This window comes from Poeciliopsis prolifica, unplaced genomic scaffold (genome assembly GCF_027474105.1).
Source record: "Poeciliopsis prolifica strain line A6 unplaced genomic scaffold, Auburn_PproV2 SCAFFOLD004, whole genome shotgun sequence".
NCBI classification, from domain to species: Eukaryota; Metazoa; Chordata; class Actinopteri; order Cyprinodontiformes; family Poeciliidae; genus Poeciliopsis; species Poeciliopsis prolifica.
The window spans coordinates 10,021,855-10,040,244 of NW_026562379.1; the positions used below are offsets into that span (position 1 = coordinate 10,021,855).

Consider the following 18,390-nt stretch of genomic DNA (forward strand, 5'->3'; position numbering starts at 1 on the left):
AACCACAAACTTTAATGTACTATATTGGGAATTTATGGGATGCAGCAACACAAAGTAGATGGAAAATGGTCCAAGAGTTCCTTGCCTGTATACGTGCAAAGTCCATCACCTTCACACATATACAGACTGAAAATTATGTTCTTCACAAACAACTTTTAAAACATCATTTTAAGGGTTTTTTTTTTTTTTTTTGTCAAAGGATAAATATTTTAAGTTCCCCATTCTGTCAGTCTCACCTGAGCTATGAACCTTTAGTAGCTCCTCCAGAGTCACCATGCCGTCTCTGGTTTCTGCCGGAGTTTTTGCTGTTCCTGGGTTTATTCCAATACATTTCATTGAAGTTTTTAGTTACAATGTGAAGACATTCAAGGAGTACAAATCACTTTTATAGGCGTGGGCAAACGGAAAATGTATAAAAATTAACATTTATTAGAAAATACAATATTTATTACACACGACGTGCACAAAATATGGGTTTGCAGCAGTTACTGGTCAGTAAACACTGCAGAGTGCTAGTAAATGTATTTTTCTCCAAAAGTTGAAATATCTAAAAACATTTATAGAAGCGCTTTACAAAAACCAGTGGTACAAAGACAGATGTGACCTGCACATGGTTTTAGAAGAAATCATGTCTGGACCTGACTTGGTAAACCGGCCTGAGTTTTCACCATCTGGAGAAGGAGTTACATCCCTGAAGATCCTCATGCTGAAAGCTTGAAAGTCCTTGTAAACATCACTTGCTGACCTGTCACGTCAGGTGACCCAAATGACCCGAAGTCCACAGAACTGCTAGTTACGACCTCAGTAGTGATAGACTCTGATCTGGTTGTTGTCGTCCAGGCCCAGCTGGACCAGTCTGTTAGAGGAAGCAGCTCGATAGCGAGTGAACAGCGGTCTGGAGGGTGGAGTTAAAGACAACGGGTGAAGATGACAACACTTTTTCCTGACTTAATGGAAATCTGAAAATGTTGAAAGCTCTTTGATCTGTTTCTCTTTAATAATTTATTTCAGGTAAAAATATTCTGAGACCAAAGCGAAGTTTTTGCGTCTCAGTTTTCTGCAGGAAGGATACATGCTGGGGTCTTTCCTCCGCATGTTCAGCCACTTCTTGTTACTGTCAATCAGCCCCTGCAGCCTCTGACCGTCCAGCTCCTCTGATTTCTGCATCACCTGATGACTGCGGCTGTGAAGACTAACACACATGGAAACACACACTTTCAGCTCACTGTCAGGCAGCAATCAACCGTTTGACCAAAAGCAAAAGGCGTCTGTACCTGACGGGAGTGTATGATGGATAAGACGGGACGGTCCTCAAAGTGCTGGAGGCCACCGGGTCAGCAGCTGCTCCTGCAGAACAGAAGAACTGCTCAGAACCAACAGGAGGGACTAACCGAGCCCAGATGTCCAGCTTTTAATTTGACCTTTGACCTACCAGGGAATATCTGGCTCCACCTGCTGTTCATGAAGTCTCCTGGGGCAATCAGCCCGCTGCTGATGGAGGTGCTGAACAGAGGGGGCGCTGCAGAGCCGCTCCACAGCCTCTCAGACAGAGACGGCGCTAAAGAGCTGGAGGCCAGGCTGGGCCCCTGTGGGAAGACGGGCGCAGAGGCGGGAGCTGGACCCCACGCCTCTGTCCCAAACCGCTGAGGCAGCGGCATGGAGAAGGTGGGGAAGAGTGGGCTGCTCTCCTTCTGGGTCAACGAGCCCAGAGCGGTCAGAACGCTGTCCAGCTGGGTTGAGATGTGCTGCAGCGACTCGGCTAACTCCTGGACTTTGGCTGGCACGGTGGGATGATCTCCTGATGAGGGGAGGAGGAGAGATGAAGGGATGAAGCAGAAGCTCTATTAGCATGGTAACACACAGGACGGAAATAAAACAATAAGCTGATTGTTGTTGTTTTTCAAGCTTTTTATTCCAGCAGCGCTGTTGACTGTTGCAAACGTTTGGGTTTCCTTAGACAGAAAACTTTTCACCAGTGACTGAATTTGAATTTGTTTTAATTCTAAATGATGCATTTCTATGTATAAATCAAATACGTTCGTCTTTTAAATCAACTGGAGGTGACCGCCGCTCTGATCCGCTCACATCATACAGTCACAATTGTTGATGTGTTGATAATGTTTTTATGTTTTCATGATGTAAACTATTCTGAAGTGCGTTGTCATTGTGAAGTGTTGCGATGTGTGTGTGTTACCTGTCCCATTCTGCGGCTCCACGGCGCTGCTGATGTCTGACCCGGTCACATCAAACGTCACCTTCCTGTCAGGAAGCTGAGACGAATCCTCAAACATGGCCTGAAGGAACACGCCAACAAACACGGCTGCTGTTGACTATGGAATTGGACTCACGCAAATGACAAAATGTGCCAGATTAAAAAGAGAGATTTGTGACCCAAATATTTCATTTTCAAACTTTCATTGAATCAGCTGAGAAGAATTATGTATATAATAAGCAAAGGAGATATGTTTAGTGTTTTTTTTTTGGTTTCCTGACTTCGTCAGCCATGGAGCTCTCCAGCTGCTGCAGCTGCTCCTCCTTTCTCCGCAGAAGAGAGTTTCCTCTCTGAACCGTCCGCTGAAGCTCCTCCACGTCTCTGGCCTCCTGACAGAACCGGAAACACCAGTCGGTTTTCAGTGGCGCATTTCTCAAAAAGCAGCCCGATGTTTGACGTGTTTACAAGAGGAGTGGGAGGGTTGCACTCCAGCCTGCACCTGCTGGATGCTCCTCATCCTCTCCTCACTGGGTCCTCTGAAGCCGGGGTCCTGGCTGCTGCTCGTCTGGGCTGCCCGCAGAGCTGCCTGCCTCTCCATCAGTCGGCTGCTCTCCCGCTCCAGGAACTGCTTGGTCTTCTGGATGGAGGCGCCGTGTGAGGAGACGTACTGACGCAGCCTAGGAACAATTTGATCGCGGTTATTTTACGTTTTCAGCAAATCATCAGGTTGATGCGCTGAGTTTCGTTCCTGCTTACTCGTCGATGCTGCACTGGCTGTCAGCTACGGGAGAGAGAGGCGAGTCCAACTCCTCCACCTGGAATGATGAGTCTATCCTGTCATCAGAGGGCGCTGTTGCTCTCTCTTCTTTATTCTTGTTCTGCCCTGATTGGGGCAAAGTGCTTCCATCTTGAGTTTGTTCCAGCTCACTGAAAAAAATGTTGAGATTTTGTTTTAAGGAGTTACCTTTTAGATGTTATTTTTTAAAATTCTTTTATTTCTTTCATATAAACCAGCAGTGGTAGTTTTGCACCAACACTTGTGTGGAACTCAAGGCCCGCGGACCAAATCCGGCCCACCAAGGCTATTTATGTGTCATTCAAGACTATAGAGGGGCGCACAAGAAGAACTTCAAGATAACTGACATGTGCTTAAATTTTATTTTATCAGTCAAATCAAATCAGTTTTTATTTGTATGGTATCAAATAACGTCAATGTGAAAACATGTGTATCAATACATTGTGCCATAAATAGCTCTTTGAGGACATTCATCATTTTCATGTTCCCTGAAACGGCAATGAGCTCGACACCCTGATCTGTACCGTACCTGACTCTGCAGGTGAGGCGGTCACATCTCTCCTGCAGCAGCGCCACCTTGCTCTCCAGCCGCTCCCTGTCCTCCCGGGCCTTCTTGTTCTCCTCCCTGGCTTTGTCTCGCTCTTCTCTCATCCTGTCCCTCTGGTCCTTGGTCTCGTCCCTCTCCTCCCTGGCTCTGTGCGAGAGCTCTCGGGCTTGTGCCACCTCCTCCCTCAGCCTCTGCAGCTCCTCACTCAGCTGGTCCCTTTCCCGGACCAGCTGAGGGAAAGCCTGGAAAGACACGTGCGAACGCAAAGTCGGTGGACAGCACAAAAAACAAAAGAAATTGGTGAGAAAAACTCGCACCTCTAACTGCCTGTCTAAGTCTTTCTCGTCTTCGCCGAGTTTCTTCCTCCTCCGATTAAGATCTGCAGCCTGACAGGAGGAGGATATGATCAGTTCATGTAGCCAGGATTTAGGATTTGTGTTAAGAGAAAACAGTGCTTTGCAAAAGTATTCATACCCTGGAACTTTTAAACATTTTGCTTCATCACAAACACCAACTTCAGGTTTTTACTTCAAGTCTCACAAACTTCACAGGGTGAAGTTTTTCATCCGCAAAAGCAACCAATTGTGTTAAAATGGTCTAGTCAAAGTCCAGATATGAATCCAAGTGGGAATCTGAAATCTTTTGAAAGCTATGTCTTATATTCTGTCCATATTACAATTATCCACTCTTTTTGTTAGTTCACTGCAAAAATGCAAAATCGTAATAATTTATTTACTTCCGGTTTGCCATGCGGACCGGGTGGACGTAGCAACGGACTGCTCCGGAAAAATCCCGCCTTTTGACTAAATTCACCCCACAGAAAGAAAGCTAATTCTACGCCGCCTACCAACATGAAAACATCCTGGTTAGTGTTTTTGATTATTTGCCCACGAGTGGTGGCCTTTTAGAGCGCGAAAGGAAGCAAGAAGCAGGACGCTAGCTTAACGCCGGAGGCCATCACCGCACTGCCTCAGCAACACGGAGAGCATCTGAAATCTGACTTCAAATCTTCCGCCAACACGCTCAGCTCCAAGACAGAGCAGGTGCGGCAGACCCTGGAGCAACAGGCAGAGCGAGTCTCCTCTTCAGAGCTCGCAACAGAGGATCTGGGCCAGCGAGCCTCGAAGACTCGTAAAGTGCTGCTCTGCGCGAAGACAACGCTAAGCTAAAAGACAAGACGACTGAACAAACGCATCCTCTGTCTGCCCGAAGACACTGAAAGGCTGCTTTTCCTCTGGGCGCAGCAGGGACCGTAAATATAGCCTGTTGTCACATTACCTTATTTCCACTGGACTTTATGAATGGAAGGGTAGCTCCATTAATACCTGTTTGTTCTGTAGTAACAGTATCTGGAGCCTCTTTCTATGCCATTTGTTATGGTTGCTTTAGATTTTATTACATTGCTATTTTCTATGGTGGCAAGTAAACTATGTCTCCAAAATCTATATCACTGTGTGGGGTTCTCCACCGACTCCATGCCTACTAGGATCAGTGGTTAGTTTGCTATAGGTAGCTCTGTTTTTCTGATTCCTAAGCTGTTAGTTACTGGATACTGTTATTTTTCTTCACCTCATTTGTTTCTGTCTGTCTGCCATGCTGCTACTGTACCTATCAAAGTCAACGCAAACTTTGAAATCTTATGAGTCAGCATTTAAAGTTTTCAAGTTGGAATGTCGAAGGTTTAAACCACCCAGTGAAGAGAAGGACGTTTTTTTTCTTCCACATATTAAATAATTTAATGCTGATGTGGCATTTCTGCAGGAGACTCGCATCAGGTGGGGTCGTCTCCTGGCATGCTGGAGGGGAAAGTGTTTTCACTCCCATTTTCAGGTTAAGGCATGAGGGGTCTCCATACAGATGATGAGAATTTTTTTAAACAACTACTTTCTTCCCTACCTGACCTCAATAAATACTCATTGGACCTAGGGGGTGATTTCAACAGCTGAACGCCTGCTTTTACACAACAAATCCAAATTTTATGTGCATGTTGACAAACCTGATAAACTATTAGCATCCATGCTCAAGGGCTCTAGGGCAAGGCAAACTATTTCCAGAATTTGAAAACAAGATGGCAGTATAGTCACAGGTCATGGTCAAATTAATGATACATTTAGAGACTTTTATGAGGAGCTCTACAGCTCACAATCACAAACTAATTTTAACATGACTGATGATTTTCTAGCTGAACTTCACATCCCTGTAATTTCACCAGAACTCAAGAACAGGTTAGATGAACCCATCTCCCAGGCAGAAGTCTCCCCAGCAACAGCCTCAATCTAGCAAATGCCCAGGTCCGGATTGGTCTCCCCTCAGACTTTTCTCAAACAATTCTCAGACTTACTGTCTGTGCAGCTCAGCTCCACCTTTACTGATTGTTTTTAAGATGGATCCCTCCCTCAATCATTTTACGAATCTTGTATCACACTTATTCCAAAAAAGGGCAAGGATCTAGTGGAGTGCACCTCATACAGACCTATCTCCTAAATACAGATATCAAAATTTTAGCCAAAAATTCTTGCCCTTCGACTCAAAACCATTGGTTTTACCATCGGTTACTTCAAAAGACCAAACAGGCTTCATTAAAGGTCGGCACTCATATCTTAATGTTAGAAGGCTGCTTAATATCATTTATTCCAGCGCCACAGATTCAGCTGAGTGTGTTGTCTCTTTGGACGCTGAAAAAGCCTTTGACCGGGTTGAGTTTGATTATCTTTGCAGTCCTGAGTAGATTTGGCTTTGGAGGAAACTTCATTTCATGGATTAAACTATTATACCAGCAACAGTCTGCCAAAGTTCATACCAATTTTCAGACTTCAAAACCATTTAGAGTACAAAGAGGCACCCGTCAGGTATGCCTGCTTGGGCCCCTGCTTTTTGATCCGGCCATAGAGCCCCTCGCCATTGCACTTAGAACTAGTAAGGAGATATCCGGCATCTTGAGGAACGACATGGAAAGTGTCACTTTATGCAGATTACCTTTTACTTTTTATTTCCAAACCATCAACCTCACTGCCTTTTGCTCCAGATATATTTAGCCAATTTGGTCAGATTTCTGGGTATCTGCTGAACCTTACCAAAAGTGAGCTTTTCCTGACAAAGCTAATATGTCAGATTTTGCTAATCTGCCATTTAGAATTGAGAGACAAAAAGTCACATACCTTGGTATCAGTGACGAGAAAACACAAATAGTTGTTGAAAGAGAATTTGATTCAACTGTTGAACCAAGTGAAGGGATCCCTCATAAAGTGGACGCCCCTTTTCTTGTCCCTTGAGGAACGTATTAACTCAATTAAAATGAATATACTACCCAAATTTCTGTACCTCTTTCAGGCATTACCTATTTTTATTCCTATTACTTTTATTAATGTGCTAGACTTGACTTTTTTCTTTCATTTGGCAGGGTAAATGCCCAAGGTTTAATAAATTACAGCTTTTTTTCCCTGGTATATTGTCTTATGTCTGTGTTGGATAAAAACTTTCTTGTATTCACAAACTGTATGCATGGAAGGAAAAAAACCTCAATAAAAAGACAGTGATTTAAAAAAAGTATTTTTTGTTTAGTTTCTAGTGCAAATACCTTTATACACTAAAATTAGAAAAAACTAACAAGTAACTTTTCAGCAAGAAATGGGAGTAAAGTAAGTAACTTTTTAAAATACTGATTTTAAAAAGTACTTGCTATAGAAGAATTATTGACTGAAAACAAGCTCCTATATCTTCCTGAAAAGTTAATTTAAGTAAGATTTTGTGGTGTTTATCACATAAAATCACAGAAAACACAGAAGACATCAGTGGCTGTAAAGTAACAACATGTTTTGGGAGAAATCAACAGGCCTGAACGTGTCTGCAAAGCTCTGCGTTTTACTAGATGAAAACCTTAGTCTGCAGCAAGACTTCCAGGCTCTGCAGCTCTTTCTCTCTCAGCTCCAATTTATCAGCTAGATCCCTCAGCTCTGATTCCTGCAGGAGAAAATAAGATGATTGCATTGTTTGGGAATCGTTTGAAAGGCACGATAAAACCCGGCAGAACCTGCACCTGCATCTCAACTAACCCTGCGGGAATGAGCCAGCTGCTTCTTCTGTATCTGTCCATCGAGCTGCAGGCGGAGTCTGTCCAGCTGGAGGTCATGTGACGCCTGGAGGCGCGCCCTGTCCTCCTGTAGAATATGCAACAAGCGCTCCCTCTGGGCGGTCTCCTACAACACAAGCATGTAGCTGTTTCATCAAGAATCATCTGGAAGCAAACATGTCCAAATTTGCCTCTGTTTCAAATCAGAAGCTGTTCTGAAGTCTGACCTCATCCAGATATTTCTCTCTGATGCTGTTCATCTCTCTCCGGTGGTCGTCCTTCAGCTGTTCCAGCTTCCTCTCATGTTCACGCTGCACCTCGTCCCGCACTTCCTGCAGCACATCGCTCAGCTGCACCGGGTGCACAAATGATCACAAACAGCACAAAGCTTACTTAGATGATGCTGATGACATTAGCGTGTGTGTGTGTGTGTGTGTGTGTGTTCCCTAACCTCTCTGTGGTACTCTGCCAGCTGCTGTTCAGGCCGGGGACTTACTATCAGCTCCCTCCTCCTCTCTGAACCGTTGACCTTTATACAGACCAAAAGTTTTAAACACAAACTGGTCTTTCTTTATTTTTCCAGAAAAATTCATCAAAACAGACCAAATTAAAACTTTGCAGTGGATTTATAAAAAAAAATTGTTGACATTTGATCATTGAGTAAATCTGCAGTATTGCTAGTTTCAGATACATCTTATCTCAACTGCTCCCCATGCTCTGTCACCTCCTCTTTCAGTGTTTTCAGTTTCTCCTCCCTGTCCCTCTCCAGCCTCTTCTTCATGGCCTCCAGCTCCTCCTCTGACTCCGCCTTGAGTCGCTCCATGTCCTGCTTCTTTTGAGCCTCCAGCCTGTCGCGTGTCGCCGCTCGCTCCTCCTCCAGGGCAGCGTGCGTCTCCTTTAACATCGCCTCACTCTCTTCCCTTAAAAAGAGGAGTCAATGTAGACGTCTGGTGGAGGTAAAGATGCTCAAAACCACAAAGGTTTTGAAGTTGTGCACCAAACATTTCATGTTTTTCTGGAGAATGTTTTTTTTTTTTTTTTAAAGATATCATTTCCACTAAAACATATTAACATAAAACTGTTCATATGTACTGTACATTATTACTATTATTTTATTATTGTTGATCTTATTTTCTTATATTATCATCTCGTTTGGAACCACTTGTGTGAACCTATACTGCTTTTACATCTGAATTTCCCCTCAGTGAGACAATAAAGGATATTTCTATTCTATTCTAAACGTTTTGCTTGTAACGTGGCAAAAAGGGAGGAAGTCCTCAGTGCTCCATATTTCCTTCATGTATGTCTGACCTGAGTTTCTGCTGCTGCCTCTCCCTCTCCTCTCTGACAGACTCTCGTAGCTCCTTCAGAGTTTTATCATCCTCCTCTTTCAGCCTGGCCTCCTCCTCTCTCCTCTCAGAAAGAAGATTCTGCCGCAGCTCCCTGGAAATACACAGACAAAAAGAAAAGCAGAGCACACAGATATTATAGTTCAAGTAAGTTTGTGATTAAACTGTTAGGTAAATTCAACCAACCCCTACCTCAGTTTATTCTTGCTTTCCTCTCTCAGTTTCCGTTCCTCCTCCTCCTCTTCCCTCCTCAGTTCCTCCTGAAGGAGACGCATCCTTGCCTCCTTTTCCTTCAACAAACGCTCCCTCTCCTCCTCCAGCCCTTCTTCAAACTCTCCTCTCAGCCTCTCCTGTTCCTTCTCCATTTCCTCTCTCTTCGGCCTCATACTCTTCTCTCTCTCTGACTTCACCTTCTCCTCTTCCTCTCTTTCTCTCTCCATTCGTCCTTTCCAGTTTGGCTCTTCTTCCGGAGAACTTTCCCGTTTTTTTGAGGGCGGTTCCGTATTTTCAACCGGGGCGTCTACCGCCCTGCCAGGCCGACCTCTAGAGGTTTCGGGTCTCTGTAGCCCCAGAGTCACGGCGAGGTTTTGTGTTTTGTGATGTTTGGGGGATCTTAGTTCAAGGTCGGAGGAGCTGGACAGCGAATGGCTGGACTGGTGGAGGACAAGCCGATCAACTTTATGAGCCGTTGGCTCGACTTTGTCTTCAGGCAGCGGTGGACTAAAGAGACATCAGGAGAGTTTTTTTTAAACATTGTTGCCTGAAACAAGGGTAAATTTAAATTCTTATGATACATTTTTATGCTAAATAATAAACAATATACAAATGCTCACTCCTAGTTTGTATCTTAATACTTAAAAACCGTTTGCCATAATAAGAAGCACTCACCAGCCAAAACATTATGACCACCAACAGCTAAAAGTGAAAATGATCTCAGTGCAATAATTTGTGTTAGCGCCAAGACCCAATAATACTGTGGTATTTTTAATCAATATGATCATAGCAACCTGTACCAAGATTTTAAAGTCAGTCTGACAACACTGTTCCAGTAAGCAATAACGACAGCTACAACTATTATGGGACATTTCCAGGCTGTGGTGTTCAGGAAGCCTGAATAAGTTGACCAAGGAAGATTGGTAACATGGACGAAAAATGTTCACTCTTCAGACATCATAGCTTTAAAACAATCTGAACATGTCTCAGAATTAGTACCGCACACAGAAGTGGCACAAATTGGACTTTGTTTTTGGTAAAAAAAAAAGATTGTAATTAGAATGCTGAGCCAGCAGTGAAAAGTAGATTTGGGTGGAATCTGCCTTCTGTGTGAACGCAGCCTATGAGGGTAATGTAAAATGTTTTGCTTGGAAAACAAGCATTGATGTTAATTATGCTTTATTTTTTGCTGACTGAGTACACCCCAATTGGAAAAAATTTTCACTGCAAGAGATATCCTGGGATCGACTTCTCCTTCTCACTTTATTTCAACTAACAATATGTGGTTGACCTGGATGTAAAAAAAATACTCTCTTTATACAGCCTATACCTCATAACCAATAGAACCAAAGATCTTAAGGAAACGGATATCAACAGCGTCATGTCAGGGATCATAGGAGACCCATAAAGGTGTAGTTAAGGTCATGGCCTAATTGTTAAGAAGTATTTTAGCAGACGAGTGGCAACCTTCTCTGTATAAGGAGGGTGATGATCGTTTGTACAATGAACACTGGGAGCATGAGATCAAAAAACCTTTGAAGTGACTTCTCACTAAGATCAGCATTAATATTCAAACATCATTCACAAATAACCTCTTGGTGGCCTCAGTCTTTGTCTTTCCTCTGCTCTCTTTCCTCTCTACATCTTCCGTTTCCTCCCTCTCATCTTTCTCCAGCAGACCGATTGTGCCAGACAAATCTTTGATGTCTAGAACCTTCTGTGACAGCTAAAAGACAGAAAAAAAATTCATAACATTTCTGAGACTTTCAGAAATCAAACAGCCGGGGGTATGTGTGATGAGTTTTACACAAGGTGATCACATTACCTTCAGGTCCAAGGAAGAAAAAACCTCTTCCATGTTCTTATTGGCCTCAGGCTCCTGTAACAACACAAACACACTCAGTGGAAGAGCAACAGCTCTGAGCATGCATGAACAGAAGCACGCAGACAAACACCGCACCAAGACTAAACAGGACAAACATGCAAGCAAGGCTGCAAACTGCACTCTGAAGATTTCTAAGAGCAAAGGGAAAGCTTTAAAATGGGAGGTGGTGGCAGGAAATGGAGGTCCAATTTCTGACTGAACAGCTCACAAAAGCAGCTGGGTAGTTTGTACCACCGATGGGGTGCAGGGACCAAAACTTTCTAATCCAATCCTCAAGGGCACAAGCAGATTATCCTTTGATGAGGTTAATCTCCTTGCATGCATGATGACACCCAGACAGAATCACAGCAACACAACTCAGCCCCTCTGGTGCTGGAGTTGGACTTTGGGAGCTACATGCTTGCAGAGCCGGGAGCCTGGAGGAGGACAGAGGCGACATAAAACCCTACCTCTGCAGGAAGGGAGGAGGGAGTCTTCTGTCCTCGCCCGGCCGGCTGGGCTGGAGATGGGCCTCCTGATGATGCTCTAAACATCTCAACCACTTCCTCCTCACTTTCAGATGCTCCTGCTGGAGCTCGGTCCTCTGACTCGTCTTCTATCTCCACTCCTTCCTTCGAGGTTCCCTCTCCTTCACTCTGTGCAAACATTTCTAACTCCTCCTCCGGGGTGTCTGTCATTTTTCTGTGGCTTATGGAGCAACCCCCCAGAGCTCCGTCACTCTCACCCTCATCCTCCTCCTTGTCTTCATCCCCTTTCTGCCCTCTTTTGTGATTCTCCTCTTCTTCTTCCTTCTCACACTCACTCTGGGATTCATCATCATCAATGTGTCTCTCAATCTCACCTCTATTTCCATCTGATTTCCCCAGCTTCTCGCTTCCACTACCATTCCCATCCGAAACACTGAAGCATTCTTCAACAATTTCATCCTCAATTTCAGGTTCTTCTTCTTCCTCTCCTCTATTTTCCTCCTCTACATTATTCTCCTTTTTATTGCTTTCAGTTTTCTCTTCTCTGATCTTGCCTTCACCATTCTGGCTCTCAACATCTTCTTCTATCGCCTCATTACTCTTCTTTTCATCTTGTCCCCTGCTGTGACCCGCGCTCTCTGAAACTTGTTTTGCTTCATCTTTGCCCACACAGACTCCCTCCTCCAACTCATGAAGTTCTCTCTCTTTACTTGCAGTCTGAAGCTCTTCTACTTCTTCCCTGTCCTTTTCTTGGCTTAGATTATCTTGCTTCTCTCTCTTTGTTCCATCATTATTCTCATTATCTACCTTGTCTTCCTCTGCCTTCTTTACTTTTCCTTCTTTTCCATCATCTCCATCCACTTTCTTTACATCTTCTCCTTCATCCACCTCCTGTTCTGACTCCTCAGATACCTCCTCACTAGCTCGGCTCCTGCTGCCTGCCTTGGCAGAGAGCTGGATGTGACGGCCCTTTAAAGAGTCCTTGTTGGAGGGGCAGAAGAAGACGAGGCCATCCATCCCAAAACATACAGGAAGGCGTGCAGAGACACAACGGGGCAGACAAAAAGATTGTGACCCCCCACAGAAGGACAATAAAGGTTGTGATGTTCCTTAAACAACAGCATGCAAAACACACTTGGACAAAATTTCAACATGAAGAAATTCCCACGGACACTGATGTAACTAAAGAAAGCAAAAAAAATAAAGTACACACTCTTTCAAATCTAAAACTTCAAATGTTAGAGCTAAACAAATCAAACTGAGCTTTTTCCATATTCCACAACATATCTTTGCTTAGATTAAGACTCAGAAGAAAGATGTTGTGCAAATTAAATGATAACTTAAAATTTTAATCTTCAGGAGGAATAAATATTTTTGGGCTTAACTGTGGTTGTACATATTTTTCACATAAACAAGAAAGGTCAGAGTAAGTAGTTTACAAGAATGAACTTTTTATTTCAGGCAGTAGGGGATTTCTTCAGACAACAGTTCAGATGAAATGAAGGGACAGTAACCCTAATCTCACTTTAGTTAAGCTATTGTATGTAACCTTTATAAAGAATATATGTTTTAACATATTTATTAAAACTGCCTCTGTGCCTGACAGAATGAGACATATAATCTGTGAAAAAAATCAACCTCCTCTGCCTTCTGTCAGTGGTCCTACTGTAATCTGCAGAAGTACACGCTCAGTCAGAAACAACCAATCAGAAGGTGGGTTTTTTTGCTCTGTTAATCATCCTCATGTAAGTGCTGCTCACAACTGCTCCCTCACATCTCTGGTTGCAGAGATGTCCTGATCACAGCCTTTTTAAATATTTATTCTGAGTCTTCAAGAAAACAGTAAACAAAACTCATGACCCCTGTTGGTATACTATGATTGCCAGCTCTACTTCAGTGAGGCACAAAGAGTTTAATGTGCATTGGCCAACTTTTACATATTACGATCTCGCTTCCAAACCTGCATTATAGCCAATAAAATCAAATAAATCCGAGTTGCATCAGTTTTTCTTATATTGTGCACCTCTGCTACAGATGGCATTGGTGGAAATACGATTCATTATAGGCAAACGTACATTCATAAATGTCTCTGATACATGGTGATAAAGCAAACAAGTCAAGGTTGCTTCGGCTCAAACTGCAAAGCAATGACAATGGTAGTAGGAGGACAGGAGGACAAAGTGGAAGGGACAGTAAAAGCTGCACCGGTGGGACAGATTCCAGCAGCACAGCAGCTGCAGAAACACGTGTGGGTCCAGGAAAGGTTGAGAGATTTTAACGTTATAAATATGAAGGGCAAGGAGCGACACGATTCAAACAAATGATGCGAAAAAAACATGATAAATGATCAAAAACAAGTTTTCTGAGCACAGCATTCAGGTGCTGTCAAAATACTTTGGATTTTCAAACAAGAAAAAATCCTCAATGTTAACATTTTTTATAATTACTATAATGCATAAATAGTAACTAAACATTATTAACATAGTTAAGCTAACAACCTGAACGAATGAAACACTTCACACCAAACCAGAGGGAGCAGAAATCTTGATGACGTGTTTACCTGATGGGATGGTGGTTCGGGGCTGTGGTCTCCAGACAGAGCCAAATCCTGTAGCTCCGGCTCCGTCCTCTCTTCAGCTGGAGTCACACCACTGACCTCGCTCTCCTGATCAAAACGAGCACACAAAAACCAAGCGCTTGAGGACTTCAGGAAAGAGTTTTAAATAGCTTTACATCATTTCCTGAAGAGTTACTCGAGCTTAAGCTGTCTACCTCATACTGCAGCCCTCCTCCAAGAGCATCCAGGTCTAAATGGAGGTTCTTCAGCAGCCCGTCTGATCCGCGGAAACTCAGCTGGAAATAAGACCAGGTCCGGTTTGTATGGAGAAAAAAATAAATAATTTCTGAAAGCATTGGAAAATTAAGCCAACCTCTTTATCAGAGATTTTATCATCATCACCATCATCATCATCATAAAGTAAACCGTGCAAACTCAGTGAAACCCTCTCCTCCTTCCTGGAGCCTAAAACACTCGCTGCCCCACTGCTTCGAGGACCCTGAAGAAAAAAAACAAAAACAAATTAAAACTATATTAAAGCAAACATAATGTCAATACATAAATGGAGAGATGTATTCTGGGTAAAGTTTTACGTGAAGGGAAGTCTTGAGAGGTTCCAACCCTGCTGAGCTGCCGAGGGTCCCCCTGGCAGATGTGACAGATCCAGAAAGAGGGCCTGGCCCCAAGATGTCTAAACCTCTAAGAGGAGCCAGAGTTCGCAGCGGGGACGGTAACGGCCCTAAAGATGAACTCAGTGCCTACAGAAAAAGATGGAGAGTCAGTGAAGAAATGACAGGCTTCCCACTGTTTTAAATGAAACATTTTCCCCCAATTTTTTTATCAAATCAGATGAGAGGATTCATGTTTTAAAGTTTTATTTAGTTGAAAGGGAATAGTGAGTCTCTTATTATCGAGACCCTAAAGAAATGTCTAAACATAACTCGTTTAATTGTTAAAAATGTACAACATAAAATCCAGTGGAGTCACTAACTGCTGGAGTCTTCAGTGGCTCTTTCTTCCTCTTTTCCTTTTTTTCCTTCTTCTCCTTCTTCTTCTTCTTGTCCTTCTTAGCTTCTCCCCCCCCAGTGGCGCCTATGAGCGGGGTGCGCTTGCGCTCCTGCGCCACCAGACGCCTGTAGTGCTCATCACAGGGGTGGTCCCAGGTGGACTGACCAGTAGAGAAGTTGAAGTAGTAGATGTCCCCTGTCACATCCTGGCTGTCACGAAAGAGGAGAGATAAAAATCACTTTGAGCCGAAAATGCTGAAAGCACATAATCTATCTCTATGATTTATCCGTAACAAATTAAAATAGGGTAGTAAACCAACATAATCCACTGGAAAATTATGAGGTAAAGATTAGTGAGCATTAAAATGTTGCCCTCTTTATTTTGATGTCCTTAGATAATTAGTGAACAAACACAACTTGTTCCCTTAAGAAATACACAACAGGATGGGGTTGATTAATGTGGAGAGGTTTAAAATTGAGACGTTCTCGGCTATGAAAGATCCAATGTTCTTATTCTTCGTGTATTAACATTTATCAAATTCCGAATAAACAAAAAAATTAATAACTGTACTGCTGTACTAACTTCCTGTTGAACTCGGATAATCCTACTGGGGAAGATCTTTCTTCTTTACTCACCATGGTTTCCACTCAGGAGGCAGAGGGGCGACTATGCCCTCTCTGGCCAGCCACAGAAGTTCCGGCTCATTTTCGGGGTCAATGCCAATATCTGTCGCGTACTCATGGATCTCTGACCACAGGGAGTGAGAAGAACATGGGAAAAAATGAACAGAAGATTATCAATTTTTAAAATATTTCTGTGGTACAAGACTAAACATCATTATATGTTACTTTATTATTACTGAACGAAACAAACTATTGTAGTCAAAAGATAAACAGTGAGTCTTGATGAACAGGAATGTACGTCTACACATTGTGAACACCAGATCTAGCATATCAAGAGAACATTTTCTCCAATTAGATGTTGAACATTCATCAGGAAGGAAGGAGGAAAGGAAGGGGTTGCGGAATGATAGCAGGGTGAAAAAAAACAAACATAGGAAGAATGGAAAAAAATTATCATGGCTTATGGGGAAAATGGATACATAGATAGAAATCAGTTTTAGACAGTTGGAGAGGAAATGTAACTTATAATATAAATATAACAATAATAAATCAAAGATTCATCAACACTTTATTTCCTCTTTCAGTTTATTCCTTTTTCTAATTCTCCCCTGGCTCAACTGCTAGAATTGTGAATTTAAAATTAGTCTAGTGATCTTATATCTGTGCGTGCAATTTGACAATTTTCCAAACTAACTAGACTGAGATCCAGACAAACGCCATTAGATATACAATGAAATAATACACCGATTTGATGAAATGAGTCCTTCAGGACAAAGTTCATTGAAGCAGTTGATTAGAATTCTACGTTTAATTTAATTTAGTCTGTGTCTCAAGGAATATTGTTATATCTTTTTTGTAATGTTTGTAAATTATTTTTAATAGTAATGTTTGGTGTGGACCACAGGAAGCGAGTGGAAACTAATGGGGATCCTTAAACAAACAAATAAACATTACAACTGTTCCAGATTTTATAGTCGTGTGTTTTCCAACACTCTCCAAAGCGATCAATTTAATCAGGTTATAGTGTGTACCTTGTTCAGAGGGGATGTAGCTCTCATCGTAGTCCTCCTCAAGGATCAGCTGGTCTCCTATGAGAGCAGCCGCTGTCATGGTCACTGCAGAGAGAAGAGGAAAGCTGGATCACAGATCTGATGCTAACGTAGAATAACACGGTGAAGATGGAACCGCACTCACTAAAATATCTTTAAAGCAGTCTCCCTCACCCCGCTGCGCCAATAATAGGATTACAGAATGAGATAACTTCACAGGTAGGCAAAGAGGAAAAACCAGCACCAGATAAATAGGCGAACTGAGTCCAAACCGCCAGCTTTAGCAACTACAGAACAGCAACTTCGAAAGAAAACATTTTATGAGATATTGTATTATGGCGTAGAATGGGGAGTGTTGGAAGAGCTTCGATGTTAGCTTCACGTTAGCTCAGCAGGCTTAGTATTTGAAGAATAACTCATTCGTAGCGGTTACTTCACCTTCCTTACCTTCTTCATCAGGACTTTCAACAGTTCCAGGAAGTTTCCAGCTCTTCGTGAAAGCCGCGGAATTATCAGAAAGCAAAAAATGGACGAACGGTTACGATATAAACATCATCTCCATGGACGCTTTTCTTGTTTCCTGTGGCTCTGACTGGCTGAGCCCACGTGACGCCTTCATGTAAACTCGGATATTGTGGTTTCACTAAGACGGTCGGTGAATTTCCACATGTCAGTTTCGATGAATGGAATAACATAACAAGAGATATGGCTAAAAATTCTTTAATCATATTTATATCAAAGAATATTGCACAAAAAGTAACTTAATTGTCACATACGAAGTATAGAATTTTTTTATGGGAGTAAAGCATCCGTTTTTGTATTTTATCAACATGAAGAGAGATTTTTCTTACACTCTTTAAAGTAGTCTTGATAAACACCTCAAACTTGAAGTTTATTTATTTATTTATTTACACATGTGAGTAGTAAATTTTAGTACATTTTAGTACATTTTTGGAAAAATACAGTTTTACTGCATCATACTTTTACTTTTACTTAAATAAAATATTATTATGAAGTACCACTACTCTAACTTGAATACAATTTTGATATTCATATCGCACTGTGAGTAACTTAAATAATATTAAATAATATTAATCAAAAATATCAAATGTTAAAGTAAGACCTTTCGTTTGTTCAAGCTTGTTCAGATGTTTAGTCTGTTGTGCCATTTGGAGGTAAAGAGAGGCTACAATGAAAACGATATATTGCCACTCTAAGTACTTTAACGTCTTCTAGCATATACTATACTGTATACACATTATCTACTGTAAGCAGTAGCTTTACTGGTTTTATGCTGAAAAGATTTGATTTGGAAAAGTGTTTCTTCTGCTTGAATTTGCTCTTTTGTTAATATGTTATTTATTTGTGTTGTTTTAATTCTAGTTTTTAAAACACCAAATTTGCACACTACTTTACTTTTTTTTTTTGCTTGTCTGGTTCCATCTTCAATTGTAAGTTTCTCAGAATATAGCCTTTTTGTGAAATACTTTCATTTTATTTGAGTTATTTTTGAAGTAGTGCTGCTCACACTTGAGTGAGTAGCACACTGGAATATTGTGAAATTTAAAGTGATGCAAACAATTTTTGTGGATATGAATTAACAGAAGAAAAAGCA

The 18,390-nt window shown here is 42.1% G+C and overlaps 1 protein-coding gene across 4 annotated transcripts; it reads right to left on the minus strand.

Moving 5' to 3' along the window:
- Positions 1-409: 409 nt before the first annotated feature.
- LOC129358808 (centrosomal protein of 164 kDa-like) lies at positions 410-17,386 on the minus strand. 4 transcript variants are annotated; one of them, XM_055027964.1, is made up of 29 exons: positions 17,223-17,386; positions 16,921-17,076; positions 16,758-16,841; positions 15,739-15,850; positions 15,087-15,312; positions 14,689-14,853; positions 14,469-14,594; positions 14,311-14,391; positions 14,099-14,203; positions 11,521-12,519; positions 11,012-11,065; positions 10,779-10,912; positions 9,166-9,693; positions 8,936-9,067; positions 8,349-8,544; positions 8,076-8,153; positions 7,852-7,974; positions 7,608-7,751; positions 7,432-7,515; positions 3,873-3,941; positions 3,538-3,797; positions 2,969-3,139; positions 2,712-2,889; positions 2,494-2,598; positions 2,195-2,294; positions 1,433-1,798; positions 1,275-1,347; positions 1,073-1,192; positions 410-895 (listed from the first exon to the last, which is right to left on the minus strand). In XM_055027964.1, coding segments are annotated over exons 2-29 (4,908 nt in total). In that variant the 5' UTR covers positions 16,922-17,076; positions 17,223-17,386; the 3' UTR covers positions 410-801. The 4 variants fall into 4 exon arrangements, with proteins under 4 accessions (XP_054883939.1, XP_054883938.1, XP_054883941.1 ...); XM_055027963.1 differs by having other exon boundaries at positions 2,494-2,601; XM_055027966.1 differs by lacking the exon at positions 16,921-17,076 and having other exon boundaries at positions 2,494-2,601.
- Between the last annotated feature and the right edge of the window lie 1,004 nt (positions 17,387-18,390).

What these genes read in the sequence shown, in the direction of transcription:
- LOC129358808 (XM_055027963.1), bottom strand. An exon ending in AAGACTGAGGCCACCAAGAG is followed by an intron (nt 9,694 to 10,778) that starts GTTATTTGTGAA and finishes ATGTCTCTTTAG; the next exon opens with TCCACCGCTGCCTGAAGACA. An exon ending in ACTTAGACAGGCAGTTAGAG is followed by an intron (nt 3,798 to 3,872) that starts GTGCGAGTTTTT and finishes GTGTCTTTCCAG; the next exon opens with GCTTTCCCTCAGCTGGTCCG.